This window comes from Etheostoma cragini, chromosome 19, assembly GCF_013103735.1.
Source record: "Etheostoma cragini isolate CJK2018 chromosome 19, CSU_Ecrag_1.0, whole genome shotgun sequence".
Classification (NCBI taxonomy): domain Eukaryota; kingdom Metazoa; phylum Chordata; class Actinopteri; order Perciformes; family Percidae; genus Etheostoma; species Etheostoma cragini.
In genome coordinates this window covers 4,951,361-4,971,127 of record NC_048425.1, presented here as the reverse complement: position 1 = coordinate 4,971,127, position 19,767 = coordinate 4,951,361, and the positions used below count along the sequence as shown (strand labels likewise).

The 19,767-nt window shown below is 38.4% G+C and overlaps 2 protein-coding genes and 1 long non-coding RNA gene across 3 annotated transcripts in view; 2 read left to right on the top strand and 1 right to left on the bottom strand.

Annotated features, from left to right (window-relative positions):
- The first annotated feature begins 3,093 nt into the window (after positions 1 to 3,093).
- The window catches only part of LOC117934999 (solute carrier family 12 member 3-like), a 26,498-nt gene continuing 9,824 nt past the window's right edge, over positions 3,094 to 19,767 (top strand). The window contains exons 1-13 of the mRNA XM_034857080.1: positions 3,094 to 3,160; positions 4,513 to 4,533; positions 13,862 to 14,017; positions 14,322 to 14,475; positions 14,608 to 14,733; positions 14,868 to 14,943; positions 15,467 to 15,562; positions 16,639 to 16,778; positions 17,080 to 17,190; positions 17,289 to 17,400; positions 17,522 to 17,652; positions 17,749 to 17,833; positions 18,857 to 19,014. Coding sequence (XP_034712971.1) covers positions 13,881 to 14,017; positions 14,322 to 14,475; positions 14,608 to 14,733; positions 14,868 to 14,943; positions 15,467 to 15,562; positions 16,639 to 16,778; positions 17,080 to 17,190; positions 17,289 to 17,400; positions 17,522 to 17,652; positions 17,749 to 17,833; positions 18,857 to 19,014 — 1,326 coding nt within the window. The 5' untranslated portion in view covers positions 3,094 to 3,160; positions 4,513 to 4,533; positions 13,862 to 13,880. The remainder of the gene's footprint in view (positions 3,161 to 4,512; positions 4,534 to 13,861; positions 14,018 to 14,321; positions 14,476 to 14,607; positions 14,734 to 14,867; positions 14,944 to 15,466; positions 15,563 to 16,638; positions 16,779 to 17,079; positions 17,191 to 17,288; positions 17,401 to 17,521; positions 17,653 to 17,748; positions 17,834 to 18,856; positions 19,015 to 19,767) is intronic.
- LOC117935091 (solute carrier family 12 member 3-like) lies at positions 4,837 to 5,929 on the top strand. The gene is made up of 3 exons (XM_034857245.1): positions 4,837 to 4,929; positions 5,611 to 5,721; positions 5,820 to 5,929. Exons 1-3 carry the CDS (start codon positions 4,849 to 4,851, stop codon positions 5,895 to 5,897), a joined length of 270 nt encoding a protein of 89 aa, XP_034713136.1. The 5' UTR covers positions 4,837 to 4,848; the 3' UTR covers positions 5,898 to 5,929.
- The window catches only part of LOC117935101, a 24,844-nt gene continuing 24,012 nt past the window's right edge, over positions 18,936 to 19,767 (bottom strand). Inside the window, exon 3 of the long non-coding RNA XR_004654662.1 lies at positions 18,936 to 19,006. This is a non-coding gene — a long non-coding RNA (uncharacterized LOC117935101). The remainder of the gene's footprint in view (positions 19,007 to 19,767) is intronic.

The window sequence follows — 19,767 nt, the reverse complement described above, 5'->3', positions numbered from 1 at the left end:
AAACATAAGATATGTTAGGTTACCTTGTCATAAATCAGAAAAAATGTTGTCAATGGAAACTGCTAACATGTTAAGCATTTTTATTCAAAGGTAATCTTTATTCACGTGTGTGTGTGTGTATGTGTGTGTGTGTGTGTGTGTGTGCGCGCCAATTGGTTAAAATGTGCTCTAAGCAATGTCACGCATGTTTCGTTTGGGGGAACGGGATAAGGAGGAGGGAGGTGCAAGCTAGTCTTGTTTTGTTTGAAAATACTTTGAACGTCAAGAAGTTATCACCCAACATTGCTTTAATGAGTCTTTTTATTTTAACCAGTAAGTTGACTCATTTGCTTCATTTAAAATATCAGACTTTCTGGCATGAACTATAATCGCACCAGAAAAAAAAGCAGTAGCTTTTATAAAATTCTTTTAAATTTCTCTCGGTGTACACAGTAAATTGTGTCTGTGAGGTGAAGGAAGGAAGGAAGCTGAGAAAGATTGGCGTGGATGAAAGAAAACAAACAATAGTTTAGTCAGCTGTGTGCGTGTGTTTGTGTGTGTGTGTGTGTGTGTGTGTGTGTGTGTGTGTGTGTGTGTGTGTGTGTGTGTGTGTGTATATTTAAGATGGCTGCGAGCTCTGGTCTTTCCCCACATCACTCTGCACCACCCTGAGCCGTCACAAAAGGCTTTAATCATGTGGATGCGCTGAAAGTGTGCTTGTCATGACTTAGAATTCCTCATGGGGGCGGCAGAAACAACACACATGGCTTTGAAGAGGCTACGCCCCCCTCCCCCCTTTTCTTCTAGTGTTTCTCTGACTAACATTGACATAGCTTACAACTTGAGGTTGTAAATCCAGTGAGAGTAATGTGGATACTTTTTTTGCCTGTTTGAGTCAATTAGCAAATCACCACTGATTTAGAGAAGACGTGCAGTCCTGCATCTGGGCCTGGCTGTAGGGAATGTAATAATAATGTCTGTTATCTCATATTAGTGTGGAATTAAAGAGGGAAATATTGTGGTGTTACTCTTGCATCTTGCTGTTTTTTTCTTGGCACTATTTTTGGGTAAACCATGATTAATATGACATTTTTGCAATGTGCCGCCAAAGTTAAAGACCATTCAAATACAGGGTTGCACTTTGAACTTACAGTACATAGTGCTTTTTTAAATTTGATTCAGCTATGATGCACTTGCTTTTCTGTTTCCTGTGAACTTTGCTAATGTAGCCGCCAGACAACATGCTTTCTGTCATTTATTTATTTTCACAGAGCACACCAGAAATTTGACATGGCAAACAAGAGTTAACCTTGGCAAAGGCTGGAAATAAATATTTTCAATGGACACTGTGAAACTCAAATCTTTATTCTCCTACGTGAAAATACTATGTAAAGATGAGAGTGTGAACCAAATAGTTAAGACCAAATTAGTCTATTAATCAGTAAATTGTATAATTTGCTTCATATCAAATATTAGAATCCCTGGCATGAGCTATAATCACACACAGTGATTTGGTGTGTCTGTGAGGTGGAGGAAGCTGAGAAAAATGGGACATGAATGTCCCCTATCTTGTTGACCGTAGAAATACAAAGGGTTGCAGTGTGAAAGGAAAGCAGGAACATTAATCTACCGACAAGTTTGATCTGGAAAAATATAATCTATGGAAGTACTTAGGCCTTGTTTCTTTTGCCCATAGTGTCATTTTTGGCTGCAGTCGGCAGCTGTTTGACGTTAAAAAAAAGCTCTAATATTCCCGGTGTACACCTGAGCAGACACAGTTATCAACTACATGGTAAACAATGTGGAACATCTAGCTGCTGAGCAGCCAGATATTTCTGTGAGGAGTTGGTAGACCCATAAAACACAGCTAAAACCGCCTCCACCTCATACCTAGTATTTAATACATTGGGACACCTCAGAGGGGATTACTGCTTTTGTAGTAATACTCAATGTATTTCAAAATATTGCCGCAACACCGTACTCTTCCTTCTTTACTGTTCCAGCTGACGACATCTCTGAAGAAGGCGCCAGTGATCAGATCAAGACTGTTTGAGAATGTCCAAGGCAAGAAAACATTGATGTCTACTGGACAGCAGGTGATGGAGGTTAGCTCTGAGAAAACAAGCGGAATATGCTAGTTTTATGTTGACAACTTGTTGGTAATCTGTGATGAGCAATAAGATATTATCATTTAATCATAAAGCTGATAGAAGAGCAACTTTGACTGAAATAACCACTCGTTACAACCGAGGTATGCAGCAAAGCATTTGTAAAGCTACAACACGCACAAACTTGAGGCGGATGGGCTACAACAGCAGAAGACCCCACCGGGTACCACTCATCCCCACTACAAACAGGAAGAAGAGGCTACAATTTGCAAGAGCTCACCAAAATTGGACAGTTGAAGACTGGAAAAATGTTGCCTGGTCTGATGAGTCTCGATTTCTGTTGAGGTATTCAGAGGGTAGAGTTGGAATTTGTCGTAAACAGAATGAGAACATGGATCCATCATGCCTTGTTACCACTGTGCAGGCTGGTGGTGGTGGTGGTGTAATGGTGTGGGGGATGTTTTCTTGGCACACTTTAGGCCCCTTAGTGCCAATTGGGCATCGTTCAAATGCCACAGCCTACCTGAGCATTGCTTCTGACCATGTCCATTTCTTTATGGCAAGATTTTTGTGCTAAAGTATAATTATATGATTAATGATATAATTTATGTGATTTTTAATTTTATTTTTTTTGCAATGCGCTTCCAATAAAATCCAAGACAGGTTGTACTTTGACTTTACAGCACATATCAGATACCCTTTACTCTTTGAAATCTGTTGAGATGAAACCACCCACTGGCTCTTCTATTTACTCCAAACGTTGCTGTGTGGTCGCCGGAAACCTGCTGTATCTCATTTATTTTCACAGATGATTAATTTTCACAGATAACACAAAATATAAGAGGTTACCTTAGAAGAATCTTGTCAATTACCAATTGTAATTATCTTACATGCCTTTCAGTGCCCGATAATAAGGTGTGTGTCTGTGAAGGGGAGGAAGCTGAGAGAAATGGGGCATGAACGTCCACTACCTTGGTGAAGGTATAAATACGAAGGGTTCCAGTGGAAAATAAAAGAGGGAACGTATTCATCCATCGCCAACAGCTTATTCATCTGGAATAAAAAGAAGCTGTGAGTACTTAAGCCTTGTTATTTTATTGTATTTACTTCATTGCATACTCAAGTCGATTTATTTACATTGCACGTTTTATACAATGTTGTATAAATGTGTTGGTCGGTGGGGACACTGTTAAGGGTTAAACAAATGCAACCCTCTGGAACAATGTACTGTATTTTGATTAACTCGTTGATTGGCTGTTTAAAATTAATTTAATTAATTTTAAACGTGAAAGAAGACAGAAAAGTACATGCAGAAAATGATATTACAAACACTTGATACTATTTTCTTTTGACATGACTAAAAAAAGAGTAGGAAGAATTATTTATATATATATATATATATATATACATTTGACAACTTCGCCATTTGCCCTTCATCTTTGTTAATTAATTAACAAGCTTCCTTATTCATTTTTTAAAAACTCATCCAAATATTTAACTATACTGCAAAATATGTTTCCATATATACCAAGTATCTTAGCAAATCTCATATTATTCTTATTAAATATATATTATGATTGCTTGCACATTCTTTTATTTACTCAAATATGATAAACTATATTATTATAACTTATTTTCTAACGCTATACATTTTAAACACCAAAGTCTGTTTAGAGGTCTTGTGGGGAGTGCTACTGCATTGCACAAAGGGACGTCACTTGAGTCAGCATCAGCTGGGGCTGAAGATAACAAGTTTAAAAAAATGATGTGGGGTTGAATAATTAGAAAGAAGTGAGTTCACCAGACCTAGACCTGTAGTCTGTTCCTAATGTCTGCTTGACTCTAGCAACTTGAGGCTACATTAGCCGCTACTGGCATAACACACCCAAATCTTGAGTTGCAGTGTCTGTAATGTGGGTGCCAGGTTTGGACAAAGAAGAAAAATGTGTAGAATGATCTCAGCTGCTTGCATTTTAACTGTCCATCGTGAGTCAGGCAATGTTATAGAAGTGCAATGTCAGAGTTCTCTTTTACTAATTGGTCAAATGACTGCAGTATGTGTTATGTGAAAGGAGCTGCTCATAGTGGCAAATCCCAGGAAAACTACCAACCATTATACACTGCAGCGTAAAGTGTACAAAATCACCATAAAAACGTATAATATGACAAATATGTTGAGCCTGTTTTGCTGATAATTGACCTTTCGAGAGATGCCAGTAGCATTCTGACTTTAGACTCCATTAACCTACCAATTTTTTTTTTAAACTAAAACCACCTTAGTAGGGTCAAAGTGAGGTTGCAGGACTTGGTAACAGTTAGATATACAGATGGTTTCCATTAGAGGACAAATGTGGCATCTTTTAGAACGTGCCAATAATTTCGGTAAAAACAAGCTTTTTCATAAATTCTTTATCATCTTGTCAGCCCCTTTTCCCAAACTGCACAGGAGTAAGTAGAACGTGCCGATGAGGCAGTTAACATCCAAACTGGGCAAGTTGGACCCGGGCGCTGTCCCCAATGTCCACTTCTCAACCAATGACGAAGGATCTCCCAGCTACTCTGTACCAGGGATTCCTCCAACCATCGTCGTCTCAGACGTTGATTCAAGGTTTGTGTTGTTAACTTCTACAATCCACCTTTACCTTACAAATCAACTTTATTCCATATTGGTGATAGTTTAACTTGCCAATAAAACAAATCAAGCATCACCACATCTAAAAAAAAAAAAAAAAAGCCCTTGTGCCTTGGCGCCCCAATTGGGATGCTCTTTTCCTTCCCCAACGCTCTGGCCTGTGCGCTCAACACCGATGGCTTTTCCGAGGTGGTCCGGGATCTAATGCGGGTACATAATATGCTTCAACTCAAAAAAATTATTTATAATTGTTTGTTTTAAAAACCGTTGGGAATATAGGTAATCTGACAACGCACATTTTGTTTAACTATTTTAGCTCTTGGGCATAACATACTTCTTATAATGTTTAGGAATTATTTGAGGTTCTTGTTCTGACATATAGACGTGACTGGTCAGTAATCTGTGTACATCGTTGACCTGCTCCTTCCATAATTCCAATAGGTCACTTAGGTCTTCTGACCAGGGCTTACTGGTAGTCCTTTAGCCTCGACAAAAGAAAAGGTGACCTTGCTTTTGAAGTGGTGGTTCTAACACTGTGAAATGCCCTCTAGTTAAAGTATATAAAATATGACACTATTAAAAAGCAGATAATGAGGCTATTTAAACTGGCCTTTGTCTCATATTTGTAATGTCTTTTTTTAACTATTTTTGAAGCCCTTGGTGGTTCTGCTCTCTATCAGGTGTTTTGTTTATGAAATGTTTAATTTTTTCCTTTGTAAACAGTCAAGAACAATTTCAAATCCTAAAATGACTGGTTTAGTATTTATTAAAGGTATTCCAAACCATTTTAACCGTTTAAGCAAATGCCTGATGTTTACCCAAAATGTACTTACATACGTTTTCCTATTTCTTTGTACCTTGTGTGTGAATACTTTCGTAACATTATTGTAGGAGTTTGATGTTGTCATTGTCGATGACTTGAATGACGCCCGCATTGTGGGAGTGATCACAGTGACTATTCTTCTGCTCATTTCATTGGCTGAAATGGAGTGGGAGTCCAAGGTGAGCACATTCTGATACCTCTCACTGTATTTATTTGATCACTACCTTTTACTTTTTATCATATGCGAATTATTCTCTCTCATTTGTCTGTTTTTTAGACCCCGATTTTGTTCTTTATTGTTCTCTTGGTCTCCTTTTTCCAACTACTTTGTGGGTACAATCATCCCGCCATCTAAAGAGAAAGAGGCCAAAGGCATCTTTGGATACAACAGTGAGTTTGACTTCTCAGGACAAACAACTGTCTTTTATTACAGCACGTCATCAGTTTTAAAATATACTCTGCTTGTATAGTTTTTCAGAGGACATTAAAGTGTTTTTGTGTTGCTTGTCACCATGTGAGATTTTCATAGCAAACCTGACACCAGATTGGAGAGGACCTGACGGCAACTTTTTCCGCATGTTTTCTATTTTCTTTCCCGCTGCCACTGGCATCCTGTCTGGAGTCAACATCTGTGGCGACCTCAAAGTATGTTGAAGAAGGCAGAAAGATACTTCTTACATCAAAACCACTAATAAAGATGAAAATAGATGAATGTTGACTAACCCTTTCTTTTTACAGGACCCTGCTACCGCTATCCCCAAAGGCACCCTAGGGGCCATTTTCTGGACTACATTGTCCTATCTAGCCGTTTCTATAACTGCTGGTAAGCTAATCATTAAACATGCGTATATCTTGGATTGTGTTACACACGGCCCCAGAGCAGGCAGAGGCGAGGGAGAGCAGCATCTGATAAGGATGAGAGATAACCTCTCACTTTGAAAGACTTCATAATTATTGTTTGTTGTACATGCTTATTTCATATGAATAAAGATTTAAGAAAACAGTTTCAGTTGTATGGTAGATAATTAAACTTTTGTAGTAACATAAGTAACATGCTGTGGCAAATAGCTAGACTTAGGGGGACACCAAAGCATATAATTGGTATTCATTTATTGGAGAGGCATTATCTAAAATTAAATAGCTTCTACTTTCTGCTTTATCTGACAGTGTCTGTGCAAAGACAACATATACCCATACATTGGAGTCTTTGCAAAGGGCTATGGGAAAAATAACGAGCCACTCCGTGCCTTTATACTCTGCTTCATCATTGCTGTGGCCTTCATTCTCATTGGTAGGTGTGATCTAATACTGTAGCTGTTTTTTTTATTGGAACTATTGATTCCCATATTTTTATAATCTAAAAATGTGTTTTTATTTTCTAGTCATGATTACATCTTTCAACTAAGAGTTGAAGGAGTTGCCATAACTTTTAAATTGTCTTCATAGCTCTCCTGTATTGTTACAGGTGGGCTGAACACCATTGCAGCGTTGAACTCCAACGTATTTATGTGTTCTTACTCCCTAATCAACTTCAGCTGCTTTCACGCTTCAATCACAAACTCTCCCGGTGAGTTACCTGTTTCTCTTGGACTTCTAAACAACTTATTTGAGGTTTTCTGTTGGAAACTAAAAGAAACCAAAAGCAAAGAGTGGCCTCGTGCTTCAGTAACTTTTCTGACTCATCCATGCTCCATGGAAACCAGAGTTTCCCATAACTTCAACCAATCCCAGCAGTCCCACGTGCCAGAATTGTACCATGATGCATTCTTGCCACCTGAGATATCAGGAATCCCGTAATTTTGTTGTTTTTCCGACTGCCAGCGTTCACATGGTCGGGATGCATGTGCCTCTTCTTCTGTTATATTGCCGTTTGGCATAATAACTGGTTGCATGACTGCCACCAACTGTTGGGCGTAGCCTAGAGCATCAGGTGTGTGAAAAAACATGGAGGCCACAATAACAAAGATTTGCTGTTTTTTTACGTGAGCATACAAACAGCACATTGACGGGTGTTTGTGTTATCTGCAGAACAACAAACGGAAAAGACAGATTAGGTGTGGGATTTTTTCTACATCTGCCTATTCATGAATAAATTGAAAGATATTATGTCTGTTCTTTAGCAGAGGCGTATGTCTACAATAAACTGTTGTCAGTAAATATTTTCAGTGAACCAAATGCCTACATCAAACAGTTGTTAAAGACGCATCACCAACTGGGAAACTCTGATGTGGGAAACCTCTGATTCCCACATGAAGGGATGTGAATGATGATGTTTTTACTGGGTAAAATGTTTTACTCATGCCGATGACCGCACGGTCAGTATGTGGTTCTGAGAGCCAATGACCTAGTGGGAGTGAGAACGGGAGGACGTAATATATGGACGGTATTAATTTCCTTTTTTCTGCTATGAAGACGAAACTTGTGTGACTCGAACATCTCACGTTTACCAACAAAATGTACAGCGAAAGACTGTACTAAACATTTTAGACCGTCCTGCCAACCTGTCTACATTTTAATATCAAAGTCCGCTTTTCACTATAAAGTTAGTGAAAGCTGCTGCTCTTTCAATCCAATACAGCAAACATCTCCTCGCTATTTGCTAGCGGCCTGTCCTCTGAACACACCGTAGACTGTAGACCGCAAAGGCTCCACACACTGCAACAAAAACAAACTGGTCAACCTGCACCACAAAACATACACAAACCTCCTTCCAGCGTTCCAGCCACTCACCAACACAAAGGATTTTGGGCTGAAACTACGTTCTTAGTTGAAATGTTTTAAAACATTGCTAATTGGCTATGCTAACGCTAATGTCACATTGCTGATTTTTCATTGATGCGTTTTTCTGCTTTGAATAGACTCCATGCATGGCTACAGTTTTATCTAAACACCGTTTACAGAGAATTTCATTTGATATCAGTGCATAAAACTACTTGCTTTGGAGATGCTTTATATATACCCTCCTGTATCACACAGGGACGCTTGAGGAAACCCGACAGCTGATCCACTTTGGGACTGAAAACGAGCAGAAGTTTCATAAATCAAAATATGCTGCAAAGTAACTATGGGAGTAAGTCATGCGTTCATGTTGTAGCCATTCATTATTAAATTGGCACTGTATTATAATCATATGTAAGTCATTCATGTTCATGCACCTGTATATTGTTGTTTGTTATGATACAGGACACTGATGAAAGCAATAGAGTTGGAGGGACCGGTGACTGGTCAACAGCCGTCAGACTGGTCTGGAATTTCAGAATAGCTGTAGTTTTTGTTTTGTTTGTAGTCTTGTCTTTTTTGAGTTTTATACATTTGAGTGCCTTTTTTATATGTGACATGTAAGTAATGGTTCTAAAAGTTGACAATGGGTCTGCAATATAATTTATTTTATATAATGTTTGTGCCTGTTAAGTTTACTTTATTGGGCAATAAAGATCTTTTTTGTTAACAAAGAAAGTTTCTGAACATCAATGACATTCAAAACAGTGAAAACTGAAATGGTTATACAACACACTTGCATGCAGTGTGTATTAAAATAATTTTTGCAAACAGACCTAAGTTCTACACAGATTAGAAACTCTGCACGACCACTACCAAAGTGAACATAAAAGAACTATAAATACACACAATTGCAGACGGCATCTTGGAAGATTCTTTAACCAAGTGGTGTCCCGTTTCACCCGTAGCCCTTACCACTTGGTTTTGAGGGACAAGGGCTAGGGGCAAGACCGGGAAATGGGATTCAGCCCTAGTCTGTTTTGTTTGAAAATACTTTGAACGTCAACATGAAGTAACGTCACCCGACATCGCTTAGAGCACCTTTAGTGTTTTGGATTCAAACAAGTACTTTAAAACCAACGACTTTACTGCTTTAAATACATATTTTAATTTTCGGAAAAAGTAAATAGACTCCAGCATGACTTAATGTTTTGCTTTTATGGTACATATTTGCATGAATATTTTCTTACAAAATGATTAATTGACAGTTCACATTATCTGTGAGTTAGTACTTATTCATGCTGACCATTCATGTGAGTGAAATTTAAAACCTAAAAAAATTAAATAACAAAAATAGATCAACCCAGGTGTAACATTATCTCTGGATTTTCAGCTCATACAGTCATTACCCACATTGGTACAGGCTGCATGTTGTGTTAAGCATATTCTATAATGTTTGCTTTCTATAATATTACATAATCTGAAAGGTACATATACTTTTAACTCATGTTTCTTTTTTTTTCTTTTTTTTTTACATTATTTGTTATTGGTATTACACACAGGAAATGTACACATAGGAGCCAAGGAGTGTTATCATTGTTCTTCACAATCTGTTGTGTACACAATGTGTTTAATATGAGACAATTATATAGTAATTGATGTTGATTGATAATTTTAGGTGTCTTTAGACAGACATTTGAACAATGAAATGGTGTTTTAGATTGACTACAGTCCAGGCTGAAGAGCTGGCAAAGGTAACACATGGAATAGAATAATATATGTATCCCCACATGCTGTTTCAGCATGCATCTTGTGAAAACAGAGGAGGACCTGGAGTTTCCTCTTGTGTATTGGAAAAATATGACTGTTGTGTATAGTCAACAAACAAACAACAAACAGCTGTTGCCTCATCTCCAGACATTTTAAAATATGCATTCATGTGCAGCCGGGTAGCTAAATTGGTAGAGTGCGTGCACATTGGTACGTGTTTATTCCTTGACCCAGAAGTCCCGAATATCTATTTGACGTGTAACAGTTTCCTGCATGTCTCACCCCAATCTCTCCCCTTTCATATCTAAACTGTCCTAATAATTAAAGTCGGAAATGCACGAAAGAATAATCCAAAAACTAAAGCATTATTCTGCCACCATCAGGTCAATTAGCACGCACACTGATGCATTTGGTATAGGACTGGTCTGCAACGTTTGAGTTTTTGTGCATGGGAACATGGATTTCAGGTTCAAGAAGAAGAAAGAAGAAGAATAATAATAATAATACAGGCAAAAACAACAGGGTCCAAGCAGCTTTGCTGTTAATATTACATTTACTTTTTTAAAGCTTTTCACTTATCATGAAACCATCACTTCCTCTTCTGTTTACTCCAAACTTTGCTGTTGTGGCTGCAGAAAACTTCCTGCTTCCTGTCATTTATTTTCACAGCGAACAGCTACCAGAAACTAGATTTGACAAACAAAAAACATTATAGGTTACCTTGGCATAGACTGGAAAAAAATATAGTCAATGGGCATTGTTAAAAATTTCATGTCACTCAAAATGATTAAATGATTGTCTGAACCAAATATTTTTTTTTCATCAGAAGTTTAGTCATTTACTTTATTTTGAATATCAGAATTCTTGGCAGTAACTAAAATTGCATCAGAAAGACGTAAAGATATCCTTAATGAAATTATCTTACATTCCTTTCAGTGTACACAATAATGAGGTTTGTGTCTGTGAGAGGGAGGAAGTTGAGAAAGATGGGCGTGAATGTCCGATGGGCGTGAATGAGGTATAAATAGAAAGGTCCCAGTTTAAAATGAAAAAGGAAACCTATTCATCCTATGGCAACAGCTTATTCATCTGGAATACAAATAACCTGTGTGAGTATACTTACAATATAGTAAGTCAATGTATTTACATTGCACATTTTTTATACAATGTAGATTTTGAAATCAAAAAGCCATTGCATTTCTAGCACTTAATAGTAATGCATTGAAATTTTGTATCTGGATTGTTTGTCTCTGAATTTTACTTTTCAAACTTATTTCCCCTTTTGTTCTCAATGTTCACAAATTCAGAATCAAAAATAGAGTATGTTTTTTTTCTTTGCTATTGTGTAAACGTAAGAGTGTTGATGCTGTAGTTAAAGCAGCTTTCTTGCATTAAAAGCCTAAAACGACAGCATAACCACGAGTCATAATTTAATAATTTTACTTTAAAGCTTTATTCATTTATTTGGGAAGACAAATTGAACATGTGTACTTTAAATCATATTATTGAACGTGAGTTATTTGATCTGGTATGGCGAAAGGAGTGTTTGAAAAAAGAAGTTGATTGCTACTAAGCAAAACAGAAATTAGAAAGTTTGTTATGACATTCACCATGGCAATCGATGATTTCATGACGTAAGAGAGTAACTGCCTTGTTTTGTAAAGGCTAGTTTTTCTCCCGTGGGAACACTTGATTGGATCTAGATTCTGAACTGTCCCTGACGAAGGCGATGGTGAGCCACCTGCAGACCTGATCACTTTTTTCCTTGAGGAGTTGATGCTGAAACTGTAGGTTTCATCCCAGCCCCGGTTGTAGACTGATTTGAATGGGGGGAGGGCAGTTAAAGATGTTGGTTGGGCATCAAAGACTAGTGTTAATTTACATTTTTTTCGTGGCTTTTTTTGTGGCTGATAATGTGCCTTTGGGGGGACACATTAGGTGGGGGTTCTGGGGTTCTTCCCCCCAGAACATTTTGAGTGTCAAGCACTTCATTTCCTCCATTCTGATACATTGTAGGCACCAATATATGGCGGAAACACCTTATTTATGTGAAGGAAAATACAGGTGACAATTCCAGTATGTGTGCAGTATGTAGGCTATCCCACACAAGAAATAACACACCAAATATGTTCTGTGCAAATGTTAAGAAAGCTTATTTTGCTGAACCTCTACCACCACTTGTCAGATCAGATCATAGTTTAGTCTTCCTCCAGCCCATGTACAAACCTTGTGTACAGAACCAGCCTGTTACTACCTGCTCTTTTAAGAAATGGTCACCGGAGGCCAGCGATGCTCGGAGGGACAGTTTTGGATGAAAGTGGGATGTGCTGTCTGATGGGCAGGTAAACAGCATGGACATTGATGGGAGGGTGGACACCATTACGGACTACGTCAACTCCGGCAGGGACACTGTGATACCTGTGAAGACTGCTTTCCTAAAAATTTACCACGGATTACCAGTGACATCAAACGGATCCTGAACCAAAAAAAGCTGGCTTTCAGGCATGGAGACAAGGACAGGCTCAGAGCGGTGTAGAATGAGCTGAGGAGGAGACTGATGCAGGCAAAGATTATAAAACCTGGAAGGTAAGCTGCCCCATAATAACATAAAAAGATGTGGTAGGGGAATACAAAATACCACTGGCCTTAAAAGGAAGATGGCCAGACTTCTGAGGGAGGATGTGGAAAAGGCAAATGATTTCAACCATTTTTACGACAGGTTAGACAGGGTGGCTGGGGTCTGTCCTGACCCATCTGGGACGGTCTCACCCACTCTCACCTCCACCACTTTTTCACCCCTTTTTCATCACCTTCTCCAGTGTCTCCTCCAAGCAGCCAAATCCCCAAGCCGGTATCTGCTGCAGCCTAAAATGGGAAACTCTGAATTTTCAGTTCAGTACAGCTAATTTGAGTTCCCATCTTTGTTGTTCTTACATAGCAACTCCAAGACACAACAGCTCTGACAGGAAGTATTATGTCGCAAATGCTCTCTGAGAGGTTCTTATTTTATTTTTTTGAAATCCAAAAAGCCCACCATATTTCTAATTGTTTTTTTGAAAATTCTTTTCCTCGGGAGGCCATTCCAGTCTATTTAAAGGATTTGATGTGCGGACATAAAATCACCAAAATCAAGTCGTATTCTGGACCTTGTCTGGCTCTCCCTCTCCTTTTTCTCCTTCACGATTTTTCTTTTGGTTACTTCCCTGGTTGTACCCCAAACTAAGTTGAAATGGAGGAAAAATGCTAAAAACAGGAGTTTGGATAAGTTTAAAGTTTTTTGTGTGTTTTTGTTTTTCTATTTTTTTTACTTCATTAACATCACATAGTCAAGTCGCCCAGTTTCCGTCACTCCAGTTTCTATTTCAGATGGTCAGACCCAACATTTTAATTTTATCCTTGACTTTAATGTTGATATTACTTCTTGTTACTTTCCGCTCCGATCCTAAGTTCTGATTTATTATGACTTAACGTGGTGCCAGAAGCCAGTTCATACAAGGTTAAATGGTTAGTTAACCATCAATCTCCATCTGAATTTTTTTAATTTATTTATTATTATTTTTTTATAAACAGTGACATTGTCTGCTTAAAAACCTTTTTTTTTAATCCAGTTTGACAGTCCGTTACAACAGAAAAGTACATTAATAAACTACTTTAATATAGGTTTGGTTAGAGCTTTATTACGGGGAATCAGATCGGTTCACAAACTCCAGTACTTCCCGATTCCGATACCAGCGTTTTAGGCAGAATCAGAGGCAATACCAATACTGGTATTGTTATAGAATCATCTCTAGTTGATGGGTGACAACCCGTTTTCCATTTACTGTTGCACAGGAGTCAGTAGGACGTGTCAATGGGGCAGTTAAAATCCAAGCATGGTGGGTTGGACCCAGTTGTTGTCCCCAATGTCCACTTCTCAACCAATGATGAAGGACCTCCCACGTATTCCCATGGTCTTCCTTCAACCGTCATCTCAGATGTCGAGTCAAGGTTTGTATTGTTACCTTTGTATTGTTGACTTTACAAATCCACTGGTCTATCCTTTGTTCCACATTTTCCATAGTTTTAGGTTAACTGTAGTTTCACTAATTCCTGGTTGCCTTACACTACAGTAAGTTAATTAGTTAAATTAGTTAGTATAATTTAGAAATAGAAACTAAAGGAATTCTTCCTTTCCTCTGCCTGAATGCATTAGGCAACTAATTGCCTAATGCATGTATTGCAATAGGTTATAATATATTTGTTATTTTTGTGTTAGCTTAAAGTAACACCTTTGCGTTGACCTAATTAACAGTGCATTGGAAGGTGGCTCAAAGGCGGGGCTACAGAGATTTTCCGCCTACAGCACGTTAGACATGGTGCCACAGCAGGGTCATTATGCCAAAACAATTATGCAAAAGAATCTGAGGAGCCGACCATCTCTTGAGGCTCTCCGCAAGGCATTTAAGGTAAGTTGTCCACCTCTGGAAAGTCTCACAACACCTCACATCATCTAACTCATGAATCATCTCTCCTTCAAACCGTTATTATCACTAAACTATTTTAAAATGTTTTTATTTGCAAAAATGTATTTTACTCAGGAGGCGGATGCGGAAATAGAGGTCCCAACCACAGACTCAGGAGATAGCAGTCTGCCAGACAGTGGAACTGAAGAGTTAAAAGCTCCACAGGCTCCTGTTAGATTTGGCTGGATTTTTGGAGTCCTGGTGAGAAAAACTTGTTTATTTCAGCGTGCACTACAGACTTCATACGCCTATTATTTCAATTGTATCAACACTTGATATGAAGCAAGCTTACAAACATCTTACTGTGCTGTTTTTTTTTTAAACGTTTGTCACAGATACGTACCATGCTCAATATTTGGGGAGTCATCCTCTTTCTGCGGCTAACGTTGATCACTTCTCAGGCAGGCATTGGTGAGTTCATTCATCCCTCCATACCATACATTGGTCCCTTTCCATCCTCTGTTTTGTCACTGTAGCACTCCATTGCATCATTCTTATCGCCCTCTTATGTATGACTTTATTTAATTTACCTTTACATCCTTATATTTACATGAGAATGATAATAGTACGTGCAAATTCACATTGCTAATAGAGCTTTACCTTAGATGCCCGTGCAGATGTGCTCTACACTGATTAAATCTAATTTGTGTTTAAACCTTGTTTTCTCTGTTCTCTTGTGCATGTACTCTACCTACTGTTTAGTTTTTCTTCTCACAAAACATCCTACCACCAACATATGGTACAAGAGAGGCCCATTAAAGCATATATGATAGACTAGAAATATGCATTTACGGTGCATACATGTGGTCATACAAAGGTAAAAAATAGGCAAACATGGAGGGACAGCTCTCGAAAATTAAAACCTTAATACCCACGTTGTAGTCTATGTGTACTATGTCTGCAGTGTCATGAATACCTTTATTTTTCTCATCAGTGTTGACCTGGGTTATCATCCTGATCTCTGTTGCGATTACCACAATAACTGGCCTTGCCATCTCTGCCATCGCCACCAACGGGAAGGTACTCTCAGGTCAGTCACTTTCTGTATCTCAATATGGGTAGTGTTAGAAAAAACTAAGACATGTTCTTTGACTTGATGAGGAAGGAGAGAGGCTAGAGTCCCAATGGAGAATTAACTAAAGGCTTAATGAAACAGCATGATGAAGGTGATATGACAAAGACATGCACAAAGTGTCTCATTTTGACCCTTTTTGCACTTATCTTGAATATCTGTAACAACCTTAGACACGGCACTGGTCACTGACTCAAATCACGATTCATAAACAGTGGAAGATTTTTAAAAAAAAGTTTAATTTGCAGAAGTTTAAACAAAGAAAAGCGCTCACTAGGGGAATAAAACAATTTTAGAAAATCAAAGAACAAAACCTGGTTAAATACATAGAACTCTTGACGACACTATCAGATGGACAGAACAAGAGGAACTGCAACAAGACAAAGGGAAACAAGGACTATTTCTACAAGAGATAGGGGAAAACAGGTGAAACCTGTGGCAGGGTCTGAAATGAGAGAAGGTAAAAACAAAAAAACATTACACTTCATAATTTTTTGTAATCATAACTTATGTTATGCTGTATTATATTCCATTCCATGTAAAATTTTGAATTGTTACAGTGCAGAATTTTGTATTTTTCTTGACATAAATTAAGAAGTTTTCACAAATGCCTGAAAATTGCAGGAAATGAATTTGTTGATGCTCAAAAATGTCCTAAATAATTAAGTAAAGTTGGTGAAGAATTCAAAATCCTATCTCTCGGCCTCCAGAGCAGAACAGGATGGCATGCAGATGTTCAAAGACACTGTGGTCTCTCTTTCATATTCTAAAATGTTTCCTCAGGGTTTCTACCTTGAATATGTTGCACTGGAGCCAATAGTGTTAATTGGGTTATCTTTGGTGACTAGAATCCAGTCACTTTGATGATGAATGCTAAAGAAATTACACTCAAGGAATATAGGAAACATAGATATAATATAAATGTAAAAGGCATAACTTTATAAAGCATGACTTATTGCTTAATTTACAATCAAAGCTACAGATCTTTGGTCTTCTATGATAACAACCTTGTCTCTGTTCCATATAATTTTCAGGTGGGCCGTATTTCCTGATGTCCCGCTCTCTGGGTCCTGAAGTTGGTGCCCCAATTGGGGTAATCTTTTCCTTCGCCAACTCTCAGGCCAGTGCGCTTAACGCCGTTGGCTTTGCAGAGGTGGTCCAGCAACTGCTGCAGGTAGTTAATATGCTTCTTAATATGCCTCTAAGATAGATGCATAATAGTTTGTTTTCCAAAACCTTTGGGAATATAGTTAATCGGCAAGAATTCTTGATAAACTGTCAAATAGAATTTAAAAACCTGAACTGAATAAATTTGTATTCATGAGATGTATATCAACATGACGGTAAATTCATCCTCGAAACGTTAAAAAATTGTTAAGCAAAGGCCCCGATGATGTTTACCTGAAATGTACTTACATATACATTTATATATTTAGTTTTTCTCAAGTGTGAATAATTTGATTATATTATTGTAGGCGTCTGGTATCATCATGGTCGATCGATTGAATGACATCCGTATCGTGGGCGTGATTACACTTGTTTTTCTTCTCCTCATTTCATTGGCTGGAATGGAGTGGGAGACCAAGGTGAGCACATCCTCCCACACGTTATTTGCTCACTACCTTTTACTTTTAATCAAATTTATTTCCTTTTTTCTTCTCAATCATTTTTCTTGGTCTCTCAGGCCCAGGTTGTTTTCTTTATAGCTCTCATGTCCTCATTTGCCAACTACTTGGTGGGAACAATCATCCCACCCTCTATAGAGAAACAGTCCAAAGGCATCTTTGGATACAACAGTGAGTTCAGGCTTCTCAGGACAAATTAAAGCCTTTTATTACAGCATATTATCATCAGGTTTAAAATATGCATTCGTTTTTCAGCAGACAATACAGTGTTTTTGTTGTTGCCTATCACCAGGTAAGATCTTCATAGCGAATCTGGCCCCAAATTGGAGAGGACCTGATGGCAACTTTTTCCAGATGTTTGGCCTTTTCTTCCCTGCTGTCTCCGGCATCCTGTATGGAGTTAACATCTGTGGAGACCTCAAAGTATGATGATGAAAAAGGCGGAGAGATACTTCTAACATCACATCGATTATAAACAAACTACATGAATGTTGACTTCGGTGTGATTTCCTAATGCAGGACCCTAATGTTGCTGTCCCCAAAGGCACCTTACTGGCTATTTTCTGGACTACAATCTCCTATCTAGCTATTTCTATAACTGCTGGTAAGCTAATGATTTAACATGCTTTTATTACATCCCACATGGTGGTACCGGGGACAGTAACCCAACATCTAAAATGATCGACAGCATCAGTGTGGAAGTAACAAAGTGTTTATTTTTATTTTTAATGTAATCAAAAAGTTAACAAAAGGTGGAGGAGAATGGTGCCTGTCGGCTGCGTGCTCCGCCGTCCGTCAACAACTACCAGGTCCGGATTTGTTGCGGAAAGGCTGTGGCCATGACTGACAGCTGAAGTCTCGAGAACCTACGAGGTCTCGCAAATTCTGTTGCCAGTCCTCAAAATTCGGCAATCGGCTGCAGCGACACTTTTAGCTATGGGTTAGGTTTAGAGTTAGCTATGGAAATTTAAAAAAAGCTTAAATGTCATAAAATTAGGGTTGCCACCACCGCTGGTACTGGAATCCGCATTGCCTTGCTTACATGGGATTCCAGCCCCCTCTGGCTTTGATCCTTATAAGCATAATTGAAATGTTGATGCTGTGGAATGACTTATGACAATATTAAACATTATGGGGTCTTGATAATGTATGGATGAAGTAGTCCACTAATGTTCTTTACCTTCTATTTTATAAAAGCCCTCTTTAATGGACTGCAGGGGGAAGTTTCCTGGGAACACAACAAATCTATCCAGTGTTCTTGCTTAGGTTCTCTGCATCACCCATAACATTAACAAGATCGGTGGCCGACTGTCACTCACACACAAGCATATCATTTTCATTAATTTATTTGTGAGAAAATCCGACCTTAATGACAGTATGACTCTTTTTTTTAACATACTTTTTTGATAATGTAACTGTCAAAGGTCAAGCAAATTTTGTTGAGCAATGCTTTTTGGTATAACAGTGTCCCACCATGTATTTGCTTCTCATTTGATTACCTAGTAGGGATTGTTTAAGAGATTAGGTTAGACTGGGTGATGGGACAGAAGGCAGTGATCTGCATGAGCTCGAGAGGGTTGATGGGCTCAAATTGTAGAAAAATATTCACATCTTTATCTTCCTCCAGCATCGTGTGTGGTGCAGGATGCCTCCGGTAATATAACTGACATTATGACTGCAAATATGACTGGTGACTGTCTGGGTCAGGGATGTCAGTTCGGCTGGAACTTCACAGAGTGCATCGTGTCACAGTCTTGTCATGATGGTCTGGCCAACACTCAAGAGGTACCCCTCAATCCTTCTGCCCGTCATGGAATAAAAATATGATATCCAAATGATTTACCCAAATTTACTGGGTTTGTAAAATGAGCCAGTTTTACTTAAAGTGGCTACGTGGAACTTAAGTTTATAAGTACAGCCTGCTTTGGATGTATCCTCAGCTAAAATGGGTGTCACTGTGTCACAAGCCAAAGTATGGGCAAGAGTTTGTTGTAGCAACGTAACCCAAGGAGCCTTTACACAAGAACAGGGGGAAAGTAAGTTAACAGTAGGCAAACAAAGACTGAAAAGAAATAAAAACTGGTTAATTGCATGTAACTTTAGGCTACTGACAGACAACCACGTCTCGCACTGTAAGTTAGGTAACACTTTATATTACAAAAAAGAAATTTGCATGGTCTGCTCCTCACTCTGTCAGTTGGGTCCTGCAGTCTGGAAAATTATTCAATACAGACTAACGTAAAAATATCAGAATGGCATTCTTTTAAAGCCTCAAACGAGGTTAAATATTTTAAAACATATTAATAAGATTTGAAAGTTGAACACCATCCTGAATGCTTGAAAGATGTGTAGCATTTGAAAGTTGGAATGGAGTTTCTTTGTGAATGAGTAAATAGCAGTTGAAAATGTATGAATTTGTATCAAATTTGAATCTATCCACTTTAATGGGGCACATTTGCCTGAACAAAACAATTAAAAACAAACTCCTCCTCCTATCATGGAGACTCTTTACTGTAGGCCATGTTGCCGTCTCTTTTC

Coding starts and splice junctions, on each gene's coding strand:
- LOC117935091 (XM_034857245.1), top strand. CDS start 4,849: ATGCTCTTTTCCTTCCCCAACGCTCTGGCCTGTGCGCTCAACACCGAT. Junction 4,930..5,610: donor TGGTCCGGGATCTAATGCGG/GTACATAATATG, acceptor ACATTATTGTAG/GAGTTTGATGTTGTCATTGT. Junction 5,722..5,819: donor AAATGGAGTGGGAGTCCAAG/GTGAGCACATTC, acceptor TCTGTTTTTTAG/ACCCCGATTTTGTTCTTTAT.